The following is a 20629-nucleotide window of genomic DNA, read 5'->3' on the forward strand; positions in this document are numbered from 1 at the left end:
ATCTCGGTATCTCTTCTGTTGCCATGCAGTCTCCCCCCAACCTTCGCTTCTCCCCACAATTGAATTGCAAAAATAGTTATTTCTTCCGAGTCCACAGTGACATTTTGATCTGTTGTTTGACCCTCAATGTCTACATGGGTAAGTTTCTTTTAATTGAATAAAGGCCAGCATAGCCTGGTACTAATATTAATAATATAACAATTATAATTTGTTATGTCCAGGGACAAGCATTCCATCTCAGACGTAGTTGTTTGTGCTCTCTGTGCCACCTCCTGAGGGCTCACTATTCAAGAACTCAACATTAATAGAGAGAAACGCAGTGATACTGAACATTTATTAATAATGTATATGGTAAAGATTAGGCTGTTAGTATGGTATGAAGCCGCTCAACCGAGATTCGAACTCTGAACTTTCTGCTTGATATATGCACGGACGCTCTAACGAGCCTGGATTTCCGAAGAGATACCTTTAAATTCACAGGCATAAACTCTAAAGTCTAAACCACTTTGTTAGTGTATTATCAATGTTGTTGCAAAGGTTGATATTTACAAAGGGGTATAAAACAAGGGATTGTTTACACCCGGAGCTACCCTTTAAGGCATAATTTCGTAAAATTAATTTTATGTTAAAAGGACCTCGGAATTAATATTAATGCAAACAATAAAAATAAATTCAAGCTGTTGTCTATTAAACAGGACGGTATTATTGTTTTCAAAACGTTTTTATTTATGAATGATTAAGTTAAGCCTTCGTGGAAATCATCTTCTTTGTAATCCGTACGTACGTTGCTATAACTCGTATTTGATCAAACACAAAAGAACATCAATGAGCTAACCATAATATGCTAATCAATTATTCAAACTGTATAGAACATAATAGCGGAGCTAGCTGTATGTAAACGAAAGAAAGGTCATTATAGGCCTACGCACAAGAATCCATTATTATCTATAGGCCTCATTTTCATTCAATATTATACACGCCTAGTAGAGCAAAAATAAACTGTGGCTGTGTTAAATCAGGGAGATGTAAAATAAATTTATTTTACATCTCCCTGGTTAAATACGTCATTTGACGAGAGACGACCACCGCTGTGTCGAACCGCTTTGTTTGATCTAATAATACTACGGGTGTAAATTCAGACGTTCAAATTACGCGTGGAGTGCCAATTTCATTCATCTACCTACCATCAAGTTTGTGAAAACGACGGGAAAAATGTCATTTAAGCGATGAATATTGATTAAATGCGCCGATAAATCATAATAGTCGCCGGCTGAGTAAAGCCTATACTGTGGTATATACAGTCTAAAAATCAGACTATAGCAACGGTAAGCTACTTATCGAAGACGTAATATATTCCCATGACTCAGACAGGTGTGTGCTGGGACGTGAACACTATCAGGAATGTGGAGTGTACGTGTGTTTATCCACCACCTATATTCGATGTTTCCCTTCCAGATACCAGCGACAGAGGTAATTTATCAATCTATTTATTAATAATATTATGCTACTGTTTTAATCTATCAATTTAGATTTCAATATATAAATGTACTGGTGTTGTGGTGCATGGGGGAATTTCTGGAAAGGTTTTACAATCTTTAGGACTACACTTCCATCTTTCTGAACCCCTTCCCCCAACATCCGATTTCTCTAGAGATGTATCTCATTAACGGAGAATGTTTGTACGTCTGTTCGTGGTCCCCTATACACATTTTGGTTATTTCACGCTGGTGGTACATATCAAAATGACTGGAATGGACTAGGCCTACATTTCAATCGAACCGGGAAGCCTGAGGGGCGGGTTAGGATTCGGAAGGGAGGGGTACTGATACTGCGGTATCAAAATGACCGGTATTGTAGGCCTACTGTAGGCTTTGCTAGAAACCATATCAAACTCTTCGATGCATGATATGGCGGTATATAGATAATTACATTAATGCAGCCATTGTATAGCATTTATTTGATTTGGATGTGAAAAAGAACAATGCTGTTGACATTTGAGATTCATTAAACAAGGGCGTTTTTCCTGAGATCAGTATTACATGTTTACTAATGTCACTGTTATTTCCTTCATGGTGTATCCATATCTAATGACTGCCTGTTATGGTAATTAGATAATGGTTTGGATGTGGCAAAACGCGATGAAAGTGTGGTAGTTGTGGTGGTTAGGCTTGAGGTTCTAATCTGATTTTGTTGAAATACGGTATTGAAGATAATTCACATTGGCAACATTCGCGTATGTCTGCTGATGCCTAAAATAACAAATATAACAAGGGCGGTTGAGACGGCAAAAACGTCTTTCTATTGGTTTGGATACATCGTCGTCGGTAGTTTAAGTCCGCCAACCAACAAGTTATTAAAAAGTCAAATACGAATCTTTAATTACAGTTTCAATATTATTACTAGGCAGAGCTACCCACTATTATTAATTCTTGGAACATGTGAATTAAGCGTAACAACAAACGAAGTCACATTAAATAGCACTTTATGGACACGCCAACGACATATTTACAGTAAATGGGTACTTCGTCTAAACAAATGGTATGAAAATGACACAAGCAAAAGTCAAATTTGATCAATATAGGTCTAACGATATTAAAAGTTTACTGGTTTCATTTTGGGGATTTTTATTTATTGCAGATGACCGACGATGGTGGTTTTGGATAATCATCACCATGGTCATTCTCGGCACTGGTAGTTGTATTTTAGCTTGCATCAGAAATCGGAGAAATAAGGTACGTTTGAACTGATAACAACATTCAGTTTGTGTTGATAATCGTCTGTCGTTCCGAAACGAAGTAAAGCTTGGTTTCCACTAGCGACGCAACGTAACGCAACATAATGTCCTTCCAATAATTGTGTTTGCCCCCGCCTGCGTGAAATCCAACCTACTTGTGATTACGCAATGCAGCACTTTGCGTCGATACGTCACTGCGTTGCGTTGCGTTCTAGTGGGAACCAGGCTTTAATAATAAATAATGAATGAAAATGCATTGAAAACGAATGCTCACTACGACGACGACGACGACGACGACGTAATAAGAGTTTCGATTTGCGACGACCAAACTAGGTCTACGTCATGTTATACATTATGCACACGCGGGAATGGGTGGACGCGTGTGTGCGTTTGATGGTTTCTAGGTCCACGGCAACGACCGACACGACATATCGATTGACCTGGGTTTCACCGTCGGTCCTCGGTCGTCGCAAAAAAAAAGATTTAAAACTGGTAACGACAAAGACGGACGTGGCTATTACGACAGCTGGTTGGTAATTGTAAAGACGGCGACGATGCTAATTATGACGACGGTGACTATGATAGTGGCTAAGGTGATGACATTGGCGACCAGAAAGGGTAATATTGGGTTGGGTTATAGTTAAGATATGATTACAACGACTGGTGAATGGTTATGCCGAATAGTGAATGGTTCGGACAAAAGATTTTGGAAGATTAAGACGACAGTGTAAGTGGGAGGTCGATAATTATAACTGGTGTGAATGGTTAAGAAGACGACGTCGTACAGTGGCTGTGACGACTGATGTTTGAATCATGGTTGACTCGACGACGCTGATCATGCTTAGGCGAAGATGCGACAGGTAATACATTAGACGGCGACCGTGATTATGACGATTGTTCCATGATTACAATTTTGCGACAATGACGACAAGACGATGATTATGACGACTGATAAATGGTTAAAATGGAGACGATAGTGACTACACACATCACTCCAGTTATTAAACATGATTATGATGCAGATAAATAATACAGTATCTTAATGTAAAAATGACAACAGGCAACTAATATAAAAAATCAATCCAATTAAAAGTAAATGTTATGTTTTGATTACAGATGCAGATGTGGAACGTACAGTAATGTCTGTTAGTAGTGAGTCTACTAAAATGTGCTCTTCCTGTTGATTGGCGGCTTATAGCATCCTGGTCTTAAATACCCGTCACAGCAATATCCATGATCGGATAGCAATATCCATGATTAATCTTAAACTTCGGAGCTCAAACATTTTTAGGACTGATCATTAGCCTATGTGAAATGCCGAAATATGTACCGTAATATGTGCCTGATTCGGAAATAAAACAGGAAAGAGTCCCTGGTTTACACATGAATGCGATTTACAATTTAATCACCAACATTCACTACAGCTAGAGCGTAATAGCACCTTTTAAAAAGGATTTTGTTAACGCAGAGATGCATTGATTTGTATGTTATATTTTTGTATATACAATATTAGTTATTATCTTTTGTATACCTTTGTGTTCTACACCACTATAGAAAGTTAGTGTTATTAATGATATCCATGACGGGCATAAAAGTCTTTTGAGATTTAGAAATATTTAGTAGGCCTATGTCAAAATTCTGCATATTTAATCAGATATGGGTTATGCAATCATCATAGAGGTATACATTCTAGCATTATACCGCTGTATGTAATAATATCTGGTAAATTGTTTGTTCTATACCTATTTTGATCAGATATGGGTACTACAACTATGGAGGCATAAAAGATAGCATATAGTATATAATATATAATAAGTAATGCAGATACGGTAATGTGTTTTCTCGTTTCAAATGTCATTAGTAAGTTATTGCCTTATGGACATGTCAAATGAATAAATTATTCATTTATTTGATTTCAGAAATAACTCTTTAAATTCATATACAAATGTAATCAGAGTGACTATCCTATACTGTCATTATGGGTAGTAGGTTCTAGACAGTGATTTAGCTTAATATTCATAAAAAGAAAAACATTTTGGCACACATAGCGTGTCATAACTACACCTATGCTGGATGAAAGCGATCTGGAATTGGTGAAAAAGAAATAAAAATAGCATTCCATAAAAGAACACAAAGTCTATTGTGTCCATATGTTGATTAATACCCAAAGTTAAAGCTTGGATCCCACTGACACGCAAGAACGTGGACGCAAAGTACAGTAAGAACATAACCTGGCGTGTCATATGTGGGAACCGACGACGTAAGCATAGTGCTGCAGACATATATTCAACATAGTTTTCTGCTTTTTACATCGCAACAGTGATAATTCAACAACTCGCAAGATGGAGATGAGAAGAGTTTTTTTAACCAAGAAAAAAATCACATAATCACATCTCATGAAATCATTTTTAGTTTATATAATTTCTTTTATTCAAATGATCACTTTGACAATGTTTTTGATAAAATGTTATCTTCAATATTGCACAAAGTATCAATAATAATTTATTATGTTTAGATATTTGTTTGATAATGCATCCCATGAATACGTTGCATTAAGTAAACGTTACACGATTCATTGAAAAAAAAAAAAAATGTAATAACTGGTGTTCACCACAGCTAGTGTGAACAGCACTCAAGGATTTTGTTCAGGCAGACTATTTTGTCTTTTTTTGGTTTTGGTCTCAGCTACAGTATTTTCTTTCATATGTATACCAAGTGATCTTTACCATTTTTCTATTACCTTGATCCTTAATAAAAATCCTGCCTACTGTTTGCAAGTGTAATCGAATCAAGACTGTAAAAGCAGCATAAATAAAAGATTAATTCTTGAAACTTGTTGAATTGCATATTTCTATAGACTCTGAATAAAGATACTTTTTCTTGCTTTTCAACTATAATAAGCTCTCTGTCGCTAATTTAAAAAATCCTACCTTTCAATATAGTAATATGCAAATCAGATATTGGTTGAGTGGCAAACATTAATAATAGAGTGGCCATACTAAAGTATTCATCCTATTCAAACAATCTGATAACCATCAATATGATGTAAAAGTGAATAAAACATTAATTTATCACCAAACAAGACGTCCGTCAATCTCATGCATTCCATATTCAATTCAGTGAATCACTGGATAAATTATGTCCGACTGCAAAATATGAAACTATAAATTAAACATCGTAGCAAACTGTAACATTGCATTTGTGACTAACCAATGCCAATCACAAATGCTAATGATAACTTTTTTTGCTAAAAATGTAAATTTCAAACTATGCTGATCAGTCTCCAAATATGTTGCCATTTAAGTCCATTAGACAACACGTTAATTTCTTAGTTGTTATTGATATTTTGTGGCTGTACAAAAACAAAGTTTGGTAAAAGGTCACTGACCTTGGTCATGTCTACATAGGAGAGTACTCCATGTAAATACCATGATTTCAATACACTAACTTTGCAATATCTCTAGGCCTCCATCAGCTGTGCAATTTAATCTTGGACGGCAGTCTTCTAACCATCAAACCTACTATTTATCGGTCGTCCATGTTAAGCTTTTGTCTGCCGTATTTTCTCCCATTTAGATTCCTCGTTGTCGTGCCATTCAACCTTCTGTGCGTGTTGTTTTACAGCTTCCTCTACACGCGCGTCTATCATCTCCGATGTTAACGTACCATTCTCTGAGGCAAAACCACTAGCCTAGATAATAAAAATAAAATAAAATGTTTAATTTGTTTCCTATTTAGAATGTGCTGAATGTTCTCCACACTGTATCTCCACTTATGGTAATAATCCACTATCATAAGCAACTTCTTTAATACAGTGTCACATGTGTGTCATATGTGTATCACATGTGGCACCTGTATCGTGGAAGGTTAGGTTAAGGGTTAGTTTAGGGCATATGATACAGGCGTAACATATGATGCTGTATTACAGAAGTTGGCTATGACACTGGTCAGTACCAATGCAAGAATCAGCTGGACATGCAGAGGAATAAATATTCTAAAACATACAGAACAAAATCAAAGTGTTGGCATCATACCTGCCAAGCAACAGCAAGCTTAGAAATCTCACGTCCAGACAGACCCCTAGTAACGTTAGCAATTTCAGAACATTTGACACTGAAATCCATTTCACCAAGCTTTAAACGTCTGAAAAGAAAACAAATTGGAAAGAATTTCAATGAAATAATAATTTGAAAATAATAAGAAAACCCAAAACTAAACACAGTACTGTATTATTTCATATGATTTTGCAATAAAACAAGTAGTTTTAATACTAAGATATATTAAAACACACCTTAAAAAAAAAATGGAACATTCCAGACTCCCGAGTATAAATTACATATTTTAGTAAGTGTGTGTTATGTTTTCATACTACGAAATGAGAGTCTTAAGCCTAGCCTATTCGAGGAAACTCCGAGTTTGGCAAGAAAGTTGTCCAGAAGTTAAGGAGGTGCAACTTTTTGACAAACTAGTTTTCTGAGGTTTATTAAATTCATGAACATAATTATGAATGAAGAATGTTATTTTTATAAAACTATAACTCACTTTTTACCCTCTGATGCTGGTTTTAGTACAAAACGATCAAAGTACAGTCGAACCATACGCTCACGTTCCTCAAGGTCTGGTAATCTAAATTCAACCATTTCATCTAATCTGTCATTTATTGCCCAGTCAAACTGTTCTGGCTGATTACTAGCAAGTACTAACATAAATCTGAAACAATAAACACAACATTATGAAAGCTTCAACGTTCATAGTTAGGGCGCATTTACGAAAGTTCTGGGACGTCCCATAAGAATAATTTTGAATAGGCAATTTTGTAGTTTTAACAAAGTTAAACTTCCGTAGAAAAAAAAACCAGAAAAAATAATGTTTTCAAAAACGGTAAAATCCAACCAGAAACCCACTGTCTGGCAGCCAATTTGACTATTTTTTCGCTTTAAATTACAGTTTTTTCAAGTAAATAATAATAACAATTTTCAAATCCAATTTTTGGTCAAAGTGAATAAATTATGTGACATTAAAATGTCATTTTCAACAACAAAATTGTTTTTATTTTTCAGGGGGACAATACATCTTGAATCAGTCTTTAGTAAGTTTTAATGTCTGTCTGGATTTAGTGGGTGTAACTAAGTATAAAATATTCAAATATAGATATTTAAAAAGATCTAAGTTAATAATACATACTTGTTTGATTGTTCTCCAGTTCTGTAGAGAAATGCATTTAATGTCGCTCGTAAATCTTCACTAATAACTTCCTAAAGAAAAGCAAAAGATAAACAGACTGTTAAGTTATTGTTACAATAATAAATAGTTAATCAAAGGCAAGCAAAATAGGGAGTCTTCTATTATTGCTACAATGATAAATAGTTAATCAAAGGCAAGCAAACTAGGGAGTCTTCTATTATTGCTACAATGATAAATAGTTAATCAAAGGCAAGCAAACTAGGGAGTCTTCTATTATTGCTACAATGATAAATGGTTAATCAAAGGCAAGCAAACTAGGGAGTCTTCTATTATTCCTACAATGATAAATAGTTAATAAAAAGCAAGCAATCTAGGGAGTCTTTTTGAGGATTTCATTGATTGATTTCTTGTCAAGTTTTGCAGCCTCCATTAATTTAAATCAGTTTCAGATTTATTTCACACAAAAATATAACACAGTAAATACATTTTTTTTTATAAATAATAAAATGTGTGTGGAGATTGCATAAGCCAAATTGGCTTTAGGTCTGAACCTCCAAATAAAACAAATATATAAATAAGTAGAAAAACATTTTGAATGTCTGAAAAAAACTATGTTTTATACGGAGCCTGTCCGACACTATTATATAACTCCCTGAATTCAACAATGCTAATTGCATAAACACACCCTGCATAATACTTAATTGTGCCTTATTTTATTGTGAATTATTTCTTTGTATCATGAATATTCATTTTGTATGTTAATAATACACTTCTACATACCATGCTTCTTTTTCTAAGAAATGCGTCAGCCTCATCTACAAATAGGAGAACTCTGGAGAAAAAGAAAGAAATACACCATTGTTAGTTTCATTTCATCCAATATAATAAAAAAGGATATATCAAATCTACTACATATAGCTTCATAACATTCATGCTTGGATTAAACAGTCAAATTAAGTTTAGAACAAATATCTTGATACTATGAATTGCATATTAAAAGAAAATGTTGTGCTTAAAATAAGTAAAGAAGTATTGTCCAACCTTGATTTAGATTTTATTTTCTTTAAATTGAGCATTATAATTTTCTAGAAATTGCACGCATGATTGATTGAAGTAGTATTGTATTCATAAGTAGAATAAAATCAACACAAATAAAATGTGTTTTTCAATTGACACTGTCCTTTGGCAACAAACATTTTTTTTGGCCTAATAGACTGAACTACGGTATTATATTTTATTTATTTATTTATTCGGTATAACAAAAAAATCACAACAATCCCAGCGGATTGTGATTTACAAACAATAAAAAAGCAAGTAAACAATCTTAATTACATATGAACGGGAGCACCTAAAAAAAAACAACACAAAAAACAATAGAAAAATATTACAAATATAAAATTTTATACAAATATATACTATTATCAAAATTTAAATTTTAAAATATTATATGCAATTTATAGTAAAATTATTATAGTTATAATTATTTTTGTTAAATATATATATACAATTTCACAAGATTAAAGAAGGGGTTAAAATATTTCAATTGTCTATTATTTATTATTTAGCTGGTATAAAAATTATATTTATATTTAGTTTATTGTTTTTTTATGGCGTTCAGTTTGGTAACTAAGAATGGAATTGTACTTTTTTGGTAGTGAGATGTTTTGCATTTGGGAATCCTTAAGTTTTCGGCGTTACGTAGTTTCATTTTTTCCCCAGTATTATTGAATATTTAAAATGTTTCCACGTAGAGAAATAGTCCAAATTCAACAAGTGCTAAAGCGAATATTAGCATCTAAACAGATTAATGAATAATTTATTTCTAAAACTGACCCTCGTCGACTTGTTGAGGCCCAATCAAAAACCTTGTGCATAGCAGTTACACCTTCACGCCCCATGGGGGCGACATCACCTCCTGTCATTATGGCAAAGTCCATTCCTGACGTTATTGCTAGTTTCTGTTGAAAATAGAATATTTAATTAAAAACAGTTATTAATGAGGGATTCAGTGGTGGTTATTAAATAGGCACATTATCGATTTCAACCAAATATTTTCCTTCTTTTTGTGCAACTCTATTTTTTGGTCCTCACATTGATTTACAATAACAGAGCAACAAATTAGCTTTCTGCCTCAAATTAATTGTTCAAAATTAGTGGAGTTGAGACACCGCTAAATTATGATACTCAGAATTCATTTTAATTGCTATTGCCAAAATCAGAAAAGAGGTGCCTATCATTATTATTACTGAGGGGAGCTAAATACAAAATGTAAGCAAACTGACCTTAGCAAACAGTGTTTTACCAGTCCCTGGTGGGCCATGCATTAATATATTCCTATATAAACCTTTATTTGCTTTTGTGTTTCTTGTTGCTATGGCGATTTCTCTAAGTTTCTCTTCCAGTGTTGGCTGAAATTAATCATAATAAAATATGTATAAAGCTCTGTAAAATATGGTAGTGATATGACATCATCCTGGGGCGGATCCAGACATTTTTGAGAGGGGGGGTCCGCCGATAAAAAGGGCACATCAGATATTGAGTATTTGAGCCACAGCCCCCCCATGGTGGGGGTTGTGGCGAAGCGAATTTTGTTACAGGACACACTTAGATGGCCGGAAATGGCACTCTCGCACGCAAAATCCATGATAAATGGCACCTTTCTAGTTCGCCGGAAATGACACTTATTAGCAGGGTATAACGATGCAAAATTAAAAGTTGTTATTTTTCAACCAATTTAAACATTATCTGTTGGTATTTTGTTTCAATATTCCAATAAAGAAAGAATTACGAAAATCTGACTTGTAGTTTTCGAAATATAGGTCTAAAACATTGCCGAAAATGATCGTTTTTAGCCACGAACGTTGTAAACAAATTGCGCCATTTTTCGCTAAAATAATTACATATAATTACGTTTTATAGTAATTTCTTTTATATATCAACATTGGAAATATCAATAAAATATGTTATTAAATGTTTATAAAATATATAGAGTTGTTTATTTAACGGAATTCGTACAAATTCATTGCTCTAAATTTGTGTAGTACCGTTCAGTACAGAGAGATCACATGACTTCTTGGTACACGCGAGAGAAAACATTCCGCTGTGGGTGATTCGCGTCCACCAATCAAATAGCCAGAATCCAAAATCATTCAACCGTGAGCTCTGCCGATCGCGGGAAAGCTCAGCTTTGATTGGCTTACGATGACATCATATCACAAAATGGTGGTTTTGTAGTTGAGCCTCACGTAATTTTCACAAATATTGTTTCAAAAATGAAATAAATGAACCTTCTTTATGGTATGTGATTTTTCTTTAAAAGATTTGAATAATAAAGGCTTCATATCGAGAAAAAAACATTTTTTTTGGCACTTATAATAAATATTTCTCAGAGAAAAAAGCACATGGCTTCAACTTGTAGAACTATATTATCTTGGCATAGGAAGACAAACAAATCCCAGGTCATGAGAGGCTCAACTACAAAAACAAGGTTGAATAGTCTAATTTCGATGATTTTTTAGTAAACAATCTACCGCGTATGGTCGTACGCGCTAGATAGTACGATATTTTAACTACATTTTTTACATGTTTGGTTGGATGTAATGGAAATAAAAAATAGTTGATCTGATGGAATGATATGTAAATAAACAAATACTCAAAAGAATTATGTTTACAGTTCAATTATTTTCAGAATAATAATACATAAAAATGTGTTTACCAATGGACAAATAATCGAGTCAATGACATAGCGCGCATGGTAACGTACGCGGAGTTGAATCGTAAAAAGTTTACATGCGCCCTCTGTAGTATGTGAAACGATCTATTTTTAGAAGTTTAAGTAGAGATCATCACGCGTCACCACCTCTCACGATGCTCTTTGATCGGCCGCCGTAACTTAACATCGCGCTCATTGTGATAAATTTCTGTTTTTATTTTTGGGGTTAGTGTAGCCTACTCTGTGCATACTAATATACACACAAATATGTCACACAAATAAAATATTGAACCTCTAAAAAAAGGGCACCCTTAAAATTTAGGGGGGGTCCGGACCCCGTGGACCCCCCCTCTCTGGATCCGCCCCAGTCATCATGCCCATATATTTTTGTCACATAAAGTTTGATAGTGTAGACAGAGCTTAAGAATATTTAGAAATCAAATGGGCTATTGTTTAAATAAATAATTAGTACTTATTAATTAATAAGCAAGATACACAGATTTCGGCTTACTTTAAGAACTACGCCTTGAAGAGCGTCCTCTGCCTTTGTGAAGAGTCGCTTTCCAACAAGGATTGGATGCCGTAATCCCTGAAGAAAATTTATACGCGAGGTTTCACGAACCAACGATGGTTTCCCGAGTCTAGCCTCAATGTAGCGTGCTGCAACTCCAGTTCCCATCTTGGCAGAGTATACTCCAAAGGCTAGCAATGTCAAACCAGCTGCCTACAAAGAATAGTTTAGTATTTTGAAACCTAATATTATTATATAATATATATTAACTGCACAAAAAGGAAAAATAGGTTTCTTCATAATTTTAAGTTGGGACCTCTGCATATAAAAGCATAAAGTCTATATTATGTTGTTAACTAGCATTTAAACAGATCCTCGCCATACAAGCACCTTCAAACATAAAAACCACTCACTGTCGCAGATACTTTATCCCAATCTGAAATGAATCCCTTAAAACCATCAAATCCCAGGTCATGAGAGGCTCAACTACAAAAACAAGGTTGAATAGTCTAATTTCGATGATTTTTTAGTAAACAATCTATCTATTATGTTGTTAACTAGCATTTAAACAGATCCTCGCCATACAAGCACCTTCAAACATAAAAACCACTCACTGTCGCAGATACTTTATCCCAATCTGAAATGAATCCCTTAAAACCATCAAATCCCAGGTCATGAGAGGCTCAACTACAAAAACAAGGTTGAATAGTCTATATACATAAAGTCTATATTATGTTGTTAACTAGCATTTAAACAGATCCTCGCCATACAAGCACCTTCAAACATAAAAACCACTCACTGTCGCAGATACTTTATCCCAATCTGAAATGAATCCCTTAAAACCATCTCCAATTATTGTACCAGCAGTTCTGAAAAATATGATGCATGTGAATCTTCAATTTTTGCAAAAAATACATTTTAAATTAAAAAGAAAATCATAGTTTGAATATTCATGAGTTTACCCAAAAATAATAAATAATATTTGCAGTATTAATTTTAAAAGTGTATTTTCTTAATTCTTTTCAAAAAATTAAAAATTTATTGTTCTTATTGTTTAAGACAAAAGCGCTGCTTTACTTTCTTGGACCAAGCAAAAATATGACTAAATGCGACAAACTGAGACAAGCGTATACATCTGCATTCCTTTTGCACGCCATCAGTCTTACTAATTTTAATTTGAAAAACAAAATGTAAGAAATCCTACTTCAAACCCTGCAGAACTGTTTCTCTGTGTTCTGATGCCTTTAATCGAATCTGATCAGCTCTGATATCTTTATTTTCTCGTTCAACCTTTGCTTTCCCTCTTAATTCAGCCTCTAATTTCGTCATTTCATTTTTATGTCTCAGCTCAGCTTCATATTCAATTGTAGCTAGGTTGAGAAAAAATTGTCAGTTTATAAGAGTCCTTCAAATGCCAAATCTTGGGCTGGCAAATCAATTCCAGGTTGCTTACATTTAGTGTAAATGTATTTAAATGCATAAGAAGAATTTGATTTTAAAGGTAAAGTACTTTTCCTATTTTGAAAGTTAATGGTTGTCCTTTTATAGCAGTTCAAAGTCATGAAAAACCCAACAATAGGGAACTATTTGCGACGACAGACGGACACCGACCTAAGTAGACCAGGTCAACTGATCTGTCATCGGTCGTTCGTCTGGATCTAGAAACCATAAAAACTGTGTCGAAGTGGGGAGCGAGGAAACACGTCGCAATATTCCTGCATACAGTGGATTAACATGACATACTTTAGTTGTCAGTGAGTCGTCGCAAGAAAGCTCCTTTTTATACGAGTAAAACAATGTGCAAGATTTTTCTTTGGCTACATATTTACATTTTACAGTAACCCCTTGGATGTGCAATATGATTTTCCAATGCAAAAACAGATTATTTTATATAAAGCAGGATATGATTATTGTTTAATTACTTTACCTCTTCGCATATTTTCTTGTTTCTTAACAGAGTCTTCTTGACGGGCTAAATTTTCATCATTCATTCTTTTCTAAAAACCAATAAAAAAAAGCTTCATTTATTTATTTGCCTAAAAATGAATGTAATCAACCTGGTTGACATGGGCTATTGCATTGAAAGACACAAGAAAGATTTACGATGCCATACTACTAGAGACATGAATGAAATTAAAACTTTGGTGGCGAGGTGTGGGGACAATGACAGGATCTACAGAATAACCTTCAGCCTTCAATTTTTAGTTGTTGTACTGTGGTATGTCACCCTAAAATTCCTACTGATCAAATTAAAGAAGTCATATAAACACAAATAAGGGAATGAATCCGTGCTCTATAACCGTATTTTGTGTATAGGTCAGATATTAGGGGGAAGTGCTCACAGACAACTGGTATATCCGATTTGGAGTAAAGTTTTTCCGTTCAGTACATAGTTAACAGAGTGTTTTGAGCGTTGTGTTTCCTTTAAGGTTAATTAACATCTTCCAGAATGACCACATTTTTCATTGTTTGTATACACCTTCCCTGTTTCACCTATACCATAAATATAAAAATGAAAGCACTCAGAAACTGAGTGAAGCACTTGGCAAAATATATCAGTGAAAACTATATTCAGCTGATATTTCAGCCTATGTTAAAAGAATACAGAGGGCATGCTATTGTGACGTCACAGATAAATCAATTTTCTGAAAATCAATAGGCATGTTCTGTAAGTATACTCATTAACACCCAAATATTCTAGACGATGAAAATTGTGAACAGTACTTGGCACAATATTACAAGTAAAAGTTGGCACCAATTAAGTAATGTATTTAGCAAACCTGTTGAACAAGCTGATCATCATATCGTTTCCTTGCTAGTTGATCCTGGTACTGTGCCCTTTGCTGATGTTGCTGCGTTTCCTGACCCAGTGTCTTTCGTTTCTCTTCTTGTTGGACACGTATCTGTTCTATTTTATATTGTTCTATAGCAGTCTCATATTCCTTAATGAGTGAAAAACCAAAGATAAATATAGATTATGGAATATATTCTTTATACTACCAGACTATACTGTTCAACTTAACATTTATATACTTTTATATTGTTTTGGTTGTACTACTAAATTAAAGTTTAATTTCTTCATAAACAATGTATAATCTCTACACATTTTAAATACTGTACCTTAATTTTTCCTTGTTTATCAAGGTGTGTAGATTGTTCCTGCATTTTTGCCAATTCAAGTGCTCCTTTTGCATTTCCTGTGAAAAAAAATCTTTACACATTTTATCTAGACCCAGATAGCTTATTCAGTTTTTAATTTTATGTACCGAGAGTATAACGATTCAAAATGCACTAAATTATAAATAAAGCATTAAATTAGGCACAGTCGACCATGCGTGTAAACTAGATCATCTAACATCAGCAAGTGTCTCCCTACCTAGGAGGAGGAGAGTCTCCAACCTGTACTGATCTTCCATCCTTGCTTGTTCTTCCCCCCTGCCCCTTCTTGCTCACTTCTCGACTTCACAAGCAAATTTAATCAATTCCAGTTTGTGGATTTATCTATATTTCTAAACTATAAATAATAACCTTCGTGACTTCAGATATTCGGTTACACGTTTCCAATAATGAATCCCTGCTTTAAACTTACCCGATTTATCAAGTTCTTTAGCAGCCTTAGCCGCACGTTCCAGGCCAGTAGGATCAAAATTTGACCAGCTACCCGCGACTTTCTTCGCCTCGTCTCCGCCTCCTTTCTTGCCATCATCGCTGCCACTTCCTCCCGGGGCACCGGGTAAGTTTAACCCTTCTGGGAGCTGAGGTAGTGAAAGATCTGATGGTGCCGGATCTTTTTTAACACCAAATAACCAAGACATCGTTATTTAGATATTTTTTACTCCAATTAATACACAAAATTTCTTTCGAAAACTTCCCAAATGTCCCGTGCCGCAAGTGTTTTTCTGCTGATGTAACACACGTGGTTTGAAATAATGATAGAGGGCGTAAACGCATTCTGACAGCAGCACAGTATCAAACTCATTTTAAAGGGTAGCTCGGGGTTAACATTTTTATTTGTTGTAAAAACCACTGTGGGGTTAATTATTGTTACAAAGATTTATAGAATATAAACCTTTGCAACAACTTTTATTATAACCCCACACAGTAAAAACAGAATGAGTGTCATGAATTAAGTCCATCTTAAGCGCGTACATATGGAGGAAAAAATAAATAATTTATTATTTCCTCCATGGTATATTTAATTGAATAGTTATTCACGTTAACCAAACAATTATTTACCCGAAAAAATGTAATTTAAAGCAAAAAATACTTAAATTGTCTGTCAGACAATGGTTTTGGGTTATAAATAAACGTTTATTTTCTCTTTTTATACGTGAATAAATATTTTTTTTTTGTTACAGAAGTGAATAACTTTTGTATTTGAAGTAAAATATACAACAAGAATTTATACTTTGATATGAAACAGACTCAATTTCTGTCACTTCAGTTTATTTTATTGCTAAGGTCAAGTTGGGAGTCACTTCATCAAGCCTAGATACTTTAAGTGTGAAGTATCCTATTACAAACAAAAACTTTACTATAGACTGTTTTGATAATAATTGAATGATTATCTGACAGCGAATTACAGTATTATAATGTTGGTCTAGATTGACAGTCAAATGGGACTCATTGTAAATACCAGAAATAATGTTTTGATTTTTTGACAGTGAATTATTATAATACTGGCCTAGGTTAACAGCAAGAACAAATTCATTATTTATTGAACAAGATTTTACAGATTATACTGTCTACATGCATCTATATAATACTGTATTATCAGCAAATTTTTTCATAGACTCTCTTCTCCCAGACGTGCTTTGGGGTTTGTAATTTTAGCATGAACTGTCCTAGTTTACAAATTCCCAAAAACGTCGGCCTCTAGAACTATAACTGTTGCTTGCTTTCAGCTTATGAATGAGTAGTCCTCTTGGGACGTCACTTGGTTACACTCAAATTTTAAAGATAAGGACTGAGTAAACGGGACCAGTGGTCCTACTCTAACTTATACTGGACGACTAAGAAGGTACCCTAGTATAATCCCACCAAGTGATTCCCAGGAACAATCCGCCGTTTTGTTTACAAAACATTTAATTTCTAATACCATTAAAAGCCATAAGTAAAACTGAAAATGTAAAAAATACACAAACGGCGTTTCATAGCTATTGTTGGCTGGCTGACACAAGCCTAAAAATAGCAGAACATCGTAGTTGTAGGCCCACATTCAATAAAATATTCTTAAAGGCTAGGTGCGGGCAAAAAATTTCTATTGATCATACATTCCAATAATTATCAATCTATAGTTTCCCCTATGTTTCATCATTTTTGGGATTTTATTTGTGTTACACGAGCTTGTTGAAAATAAGCACTTTCTTATCAGTGGGGGGATAGTTCAAATTACACAGTAAAATCTCTATTCTTGTGTACACAAATTTTGTAAATAGAGAGGCATTTTAAAAAGCTATGAAAAATAAACGGTGTGGTAAAAAATGTTATCAGATGACTAAATATAGGTAATATAACTTGAATATTACATTTCTGGTATTTTTATTCAACTTCAGAGTTTTATTTTCATGCTATAGCAAAAATTATCCACCGCATATCCACCATCTTTTTTCACCTTCTAGGGAGTCACCAGACATGTTATTACATTAGATTAACTACCTAACTACTGAAAAAAAGTCTTCCTGGTTTTTATGGAAGAATTTTTGCCAAATGTTGTATTTGACCATATTAAGGGAAAGTCATGTTTTTTCATCTTGATTTCTGTTAAAAATATTTGATTTATGTACAATTAACCAGATATTATATTTAAAATTCATGCCTGTACCTGAGCTTTAATAATATTTTTATTGTTATTATTACACCAGGCATTGATATTAGTAGCCGAAAATAAGTACGCCTACTTTTTATTATTTTAATAATGATTGATGTTTATCTGTAGGCCTATTCTATTGTTAATTGGTGTAGGCATCATCTTTTCACATTTCGTTATCAAAGTATCTTAACTAACTATTGTAACTTTAAAAATTGAACAATTGATTGGACCTATTGTACTCTTTAAAAAGTAGATGCAAGGAATGAAATGCAACCCCGGTTTGTCAGTCAAATAAAACACAAACATAATAAATTACCCATGGACACTTCTCATCAAAAACACACTCCGTTGGGACTCGCCTTTAGCAAGTAAAGGCTTTAGTGTTTTATGAAAATTGAATTAGCTTGATATTTGATATAAGTCTACCGACTAAGTTTGCAAGTATTGATCTAATGTTGCGTAAACACCAATGAATCTTGTAACACCAATGAAGAACAAAACTCATCGATAATACGCTGCACTGACAATATGTTGCAAATCACGCCGCAACAGAGTGTTAGGATACTTCTCAGTGATTTAAAAATCGTATTTATTTACCGTCAATTTTCAATTCGTACGTCACAAGTGTCATTTCTTATTTTAAATAATTTCATTGCAGCTTTGTATTTAATAATACAGAACGTCACTACATGAGCGGCCTTTACAAGTTCGATAATTGTAAAACAATAATGATTTTAAATTAAGTTATGACGGAATAAAACTCTCATAAATATTCATACATTTTAATGACGCCTACTGAATACGTAATGTAAAGTTTCAAAGACTATTAAAATGAGTTTGAATAACTAATTGATCTAAAATTATAAAATCTGGAAATTCCAAGCACAGCTGATTGATCCGAAATACGCATGTGCAAAAAATGTCAACGTCTTAATATACATAGACTTGCCTTAGCCTATAAGCGTCCCCTTAACAAAGCGTCAAAAAGAAGGCTTAATATTAAATAATGACTGAATGACGGCGATAACCGGCCAGCCCGACCTCCAAGAATTATGATCAACTGTTTATTTGGGTTGTTTGACGAATTAAGCGATTACGATCTGTTGGTTTATTTAATAAAGTAAAAAAGGCCCAAGTGTGAAGTCACTTGGTGACACTCAAATTTTAAAGATGAGTACCTAGTAAACGGGACCAGCTTATAACTGATGATGTCGGTTATTAGTTGACTGGGACGACGCAACACAGTAGGCCGCGCCGCAACGCAAGCATTTGACCAATCAATGATGGTTTATTCCGACTGTCCCTTGTGATTGATTATTTAATTCGCTTACGTTTCGACTTTAGGCTTAACGTTAAGAAACAGGAAATGACAAGTGGGAATTCAGCCAGGCTCGAGTTGGAACGATTAATCGCGAAAATTGACGAATAACTGATTAACATTTGTGGTATAATAATAAATTAAAAAGGGGGTTTCAAAACCATAAACAGTAAAAACCAACACTTCACTGGAGCCTCCTCCTGCAAGCATCATTCGATTCGAAGCCTATTTCACATGGAGCATGGAGGAAATCAATATCATTTCCATCCATGCATGGAGTTATTCTTTAATCTCCCCTCCATGTTATCACGTTACTCCCAGGAACCGGTAAATTCCCAGGCGACACGTGAATGGCAACGAACAAGCAGAAGTACCGCAGCAAAGTGTCAGTCACCCTTGCAGAGTTTAATGATTGTATTTGTCTTACAGTGATTACTCAATTCGCAAATTATCAGTGTTACTTATTTGTGTAACTACAACAATCAAAAATACTTAATTATAATTTGGATGGTTGTACAGAATTTTTAAATATTTTTGTTCTTTAAGCCTAGGTAGGGACGTACGTATGGAACGCCTCCTCTGCCTTCAGTTCACATTTATCATTCAGTACACACCAATCGTCATGCAGTACACACCAATCGTCATGCAGTACACACCAATGGTCATGCAGTACACACCAATCGTCATGCAGTACACACCAATCGTCATGCAGTACACACCAAACATCATGCAGTACACACCAAACATCATGCAGTACACACCAATCGTCATGCAGTACACACCAATCTTCATGCAGTACACACCAATGGTCATGCAGTACACACCAATCGTCATGCAGTACACACCAATCGTCATGCAGTCAAATATTGCATAATTTATACCGCCACCTATCGACAAAATCGAATATCATGTGACGTTTATTAGACGGCTGTAAAACTAAGACTATTTATTTCTTTTTCTCTTCTTCTTTTATGGAATTCAATAATTGCAATGGCCTCCTAGTCGCGTCTGTGTCTCGCATAATAAATTATTGTATATATAAAAAACAGAGCATTCACAGAGATGTATAGAGGTTAAAATAAGTACAGTATGTCAAGCATAAAATAAATCTTAGAGTCGATGGCCTTAGTTTTACAGCCGTCTAATAAACGTCACGTGATATTCGATTTTGTCGATAGGTGGCGGTATAAATTACGCAATATTTGACTGCATAACGATTGATGTGTACTGCATGACGATTGGTGTGTACTGCATGACGATTGGTGTGTACTGCATGACCATTGGTGTGTACTGCATGACGATTGGTGTGTACTGCATGACGATTGGTGTGTACTGCATGACGATTGGTGTGTACTGCA

General features: G+C 34.4%; 2 protein-coding genes and 1 long non-coding RNA gene across 5 annotated transcripts in view; 1 reads left to right on the top strand and 2 right to left on the bottom strand.

Annotated features, from left to right (window-relative positions):
- The window catches only part of LOC144858772 (solute carrier family 35 member F6-like), a 71008-nt gene that overhangs the window by 49260 nt on the left and 1119 nt on the right, over positions 1 to 20629 (bottom strand). The window lies entirely within an intron of this gene.
- LOC144858715 (uncharacterized) lies at positions 953 to 4251 on the top strand. Of its 3 annotated transcripts, XR_013616657.1 has the most exons (4): positions 954 to 1470; positions 2638 to 2732; positions 3419 to 3594; positions 3851 to 4251. It is a non-coding gene; the product is annotated as an uncharacterized LOC144858715 (long non-coding RNA). The 3 variants fall into 3 exon arrangements; XR_013616655.1 differs by lacking the exon at positions 3419 to 3594 and having other exon boundaries at positions 953 to 1470; positions 2638 to 2736; XR_013616656.1 differs by lacking the exon at positions 3419 to 3594 and having other exon boundaries at positions 956 to 1470.
- Positions 5126 to 16033, bottom strand: LOC144858714 (ATPase family AAA domain-containing protein 3-like). The gene is made up of 14 exons (XM_078714811.1): positions 15731 to 16033; positions 15262 to 15338; positions 14922 to 15083; positions 14069 to 14138; positions 13346 to 13511; positions 12941 to 13010; positions 12142 to 12354; positions 10201 to 10326; positions 9752 to 9876; positions 8699 to 8750; positions 7919 to 7989; positions 7277 to 7444; positions 6769 to 6877; positions 5126 to 6425 (listed from the first exon to the last, which is right to left on the bottom strand). The coding sequence occupies exons 1-14, from the start codon at positions 15954 to 15956 to the stop codon at positions 6276 to 6278; spliced, it is 1785 nt and encodes a 594-aa protein (XP_078570937.1). The 5' UTR covers positions 15957 to 16033; the 3' UTR covers positions 5126 to 6275.

The sequence above is a fragment of the Antedon bifida genome, chromosome 2 (genome assembly GCF_963402885.1).
Source record: "Antedon bifida chromosome 2, ecAntBifi1.1, whole genome shotgun sequence".
Lineage (NCBI taxonomy): Eukaryota > Metazoa > Echinodermata > Crinoidea > Comatulida > Antedonidae > Antedon > Antedon bifida.

Coding starts and splice junctions, on each gene's coding strand:
- LOC144858714 (XM_078714811.1), bottom strand. CDS start 15,956: ATGTCTTGGTTATTTGGTGTTAAAAAAGATCCGGCACCATCAGATCTT. Junction 15,084..15,261: donor ATAAACAAGGAAAAATTAAG/GTACAGTATTTA, acceptor TCACTCATTAAG/GAATATGAGACTGCTATAGA. Junction 7,990..8,698: donor TTCTTAGAAAAAGAAGCATG/GTATGTAGAAGT, acceptor GCTTTTCTTTAG/GAAGTTATTAGTGAAGATTT.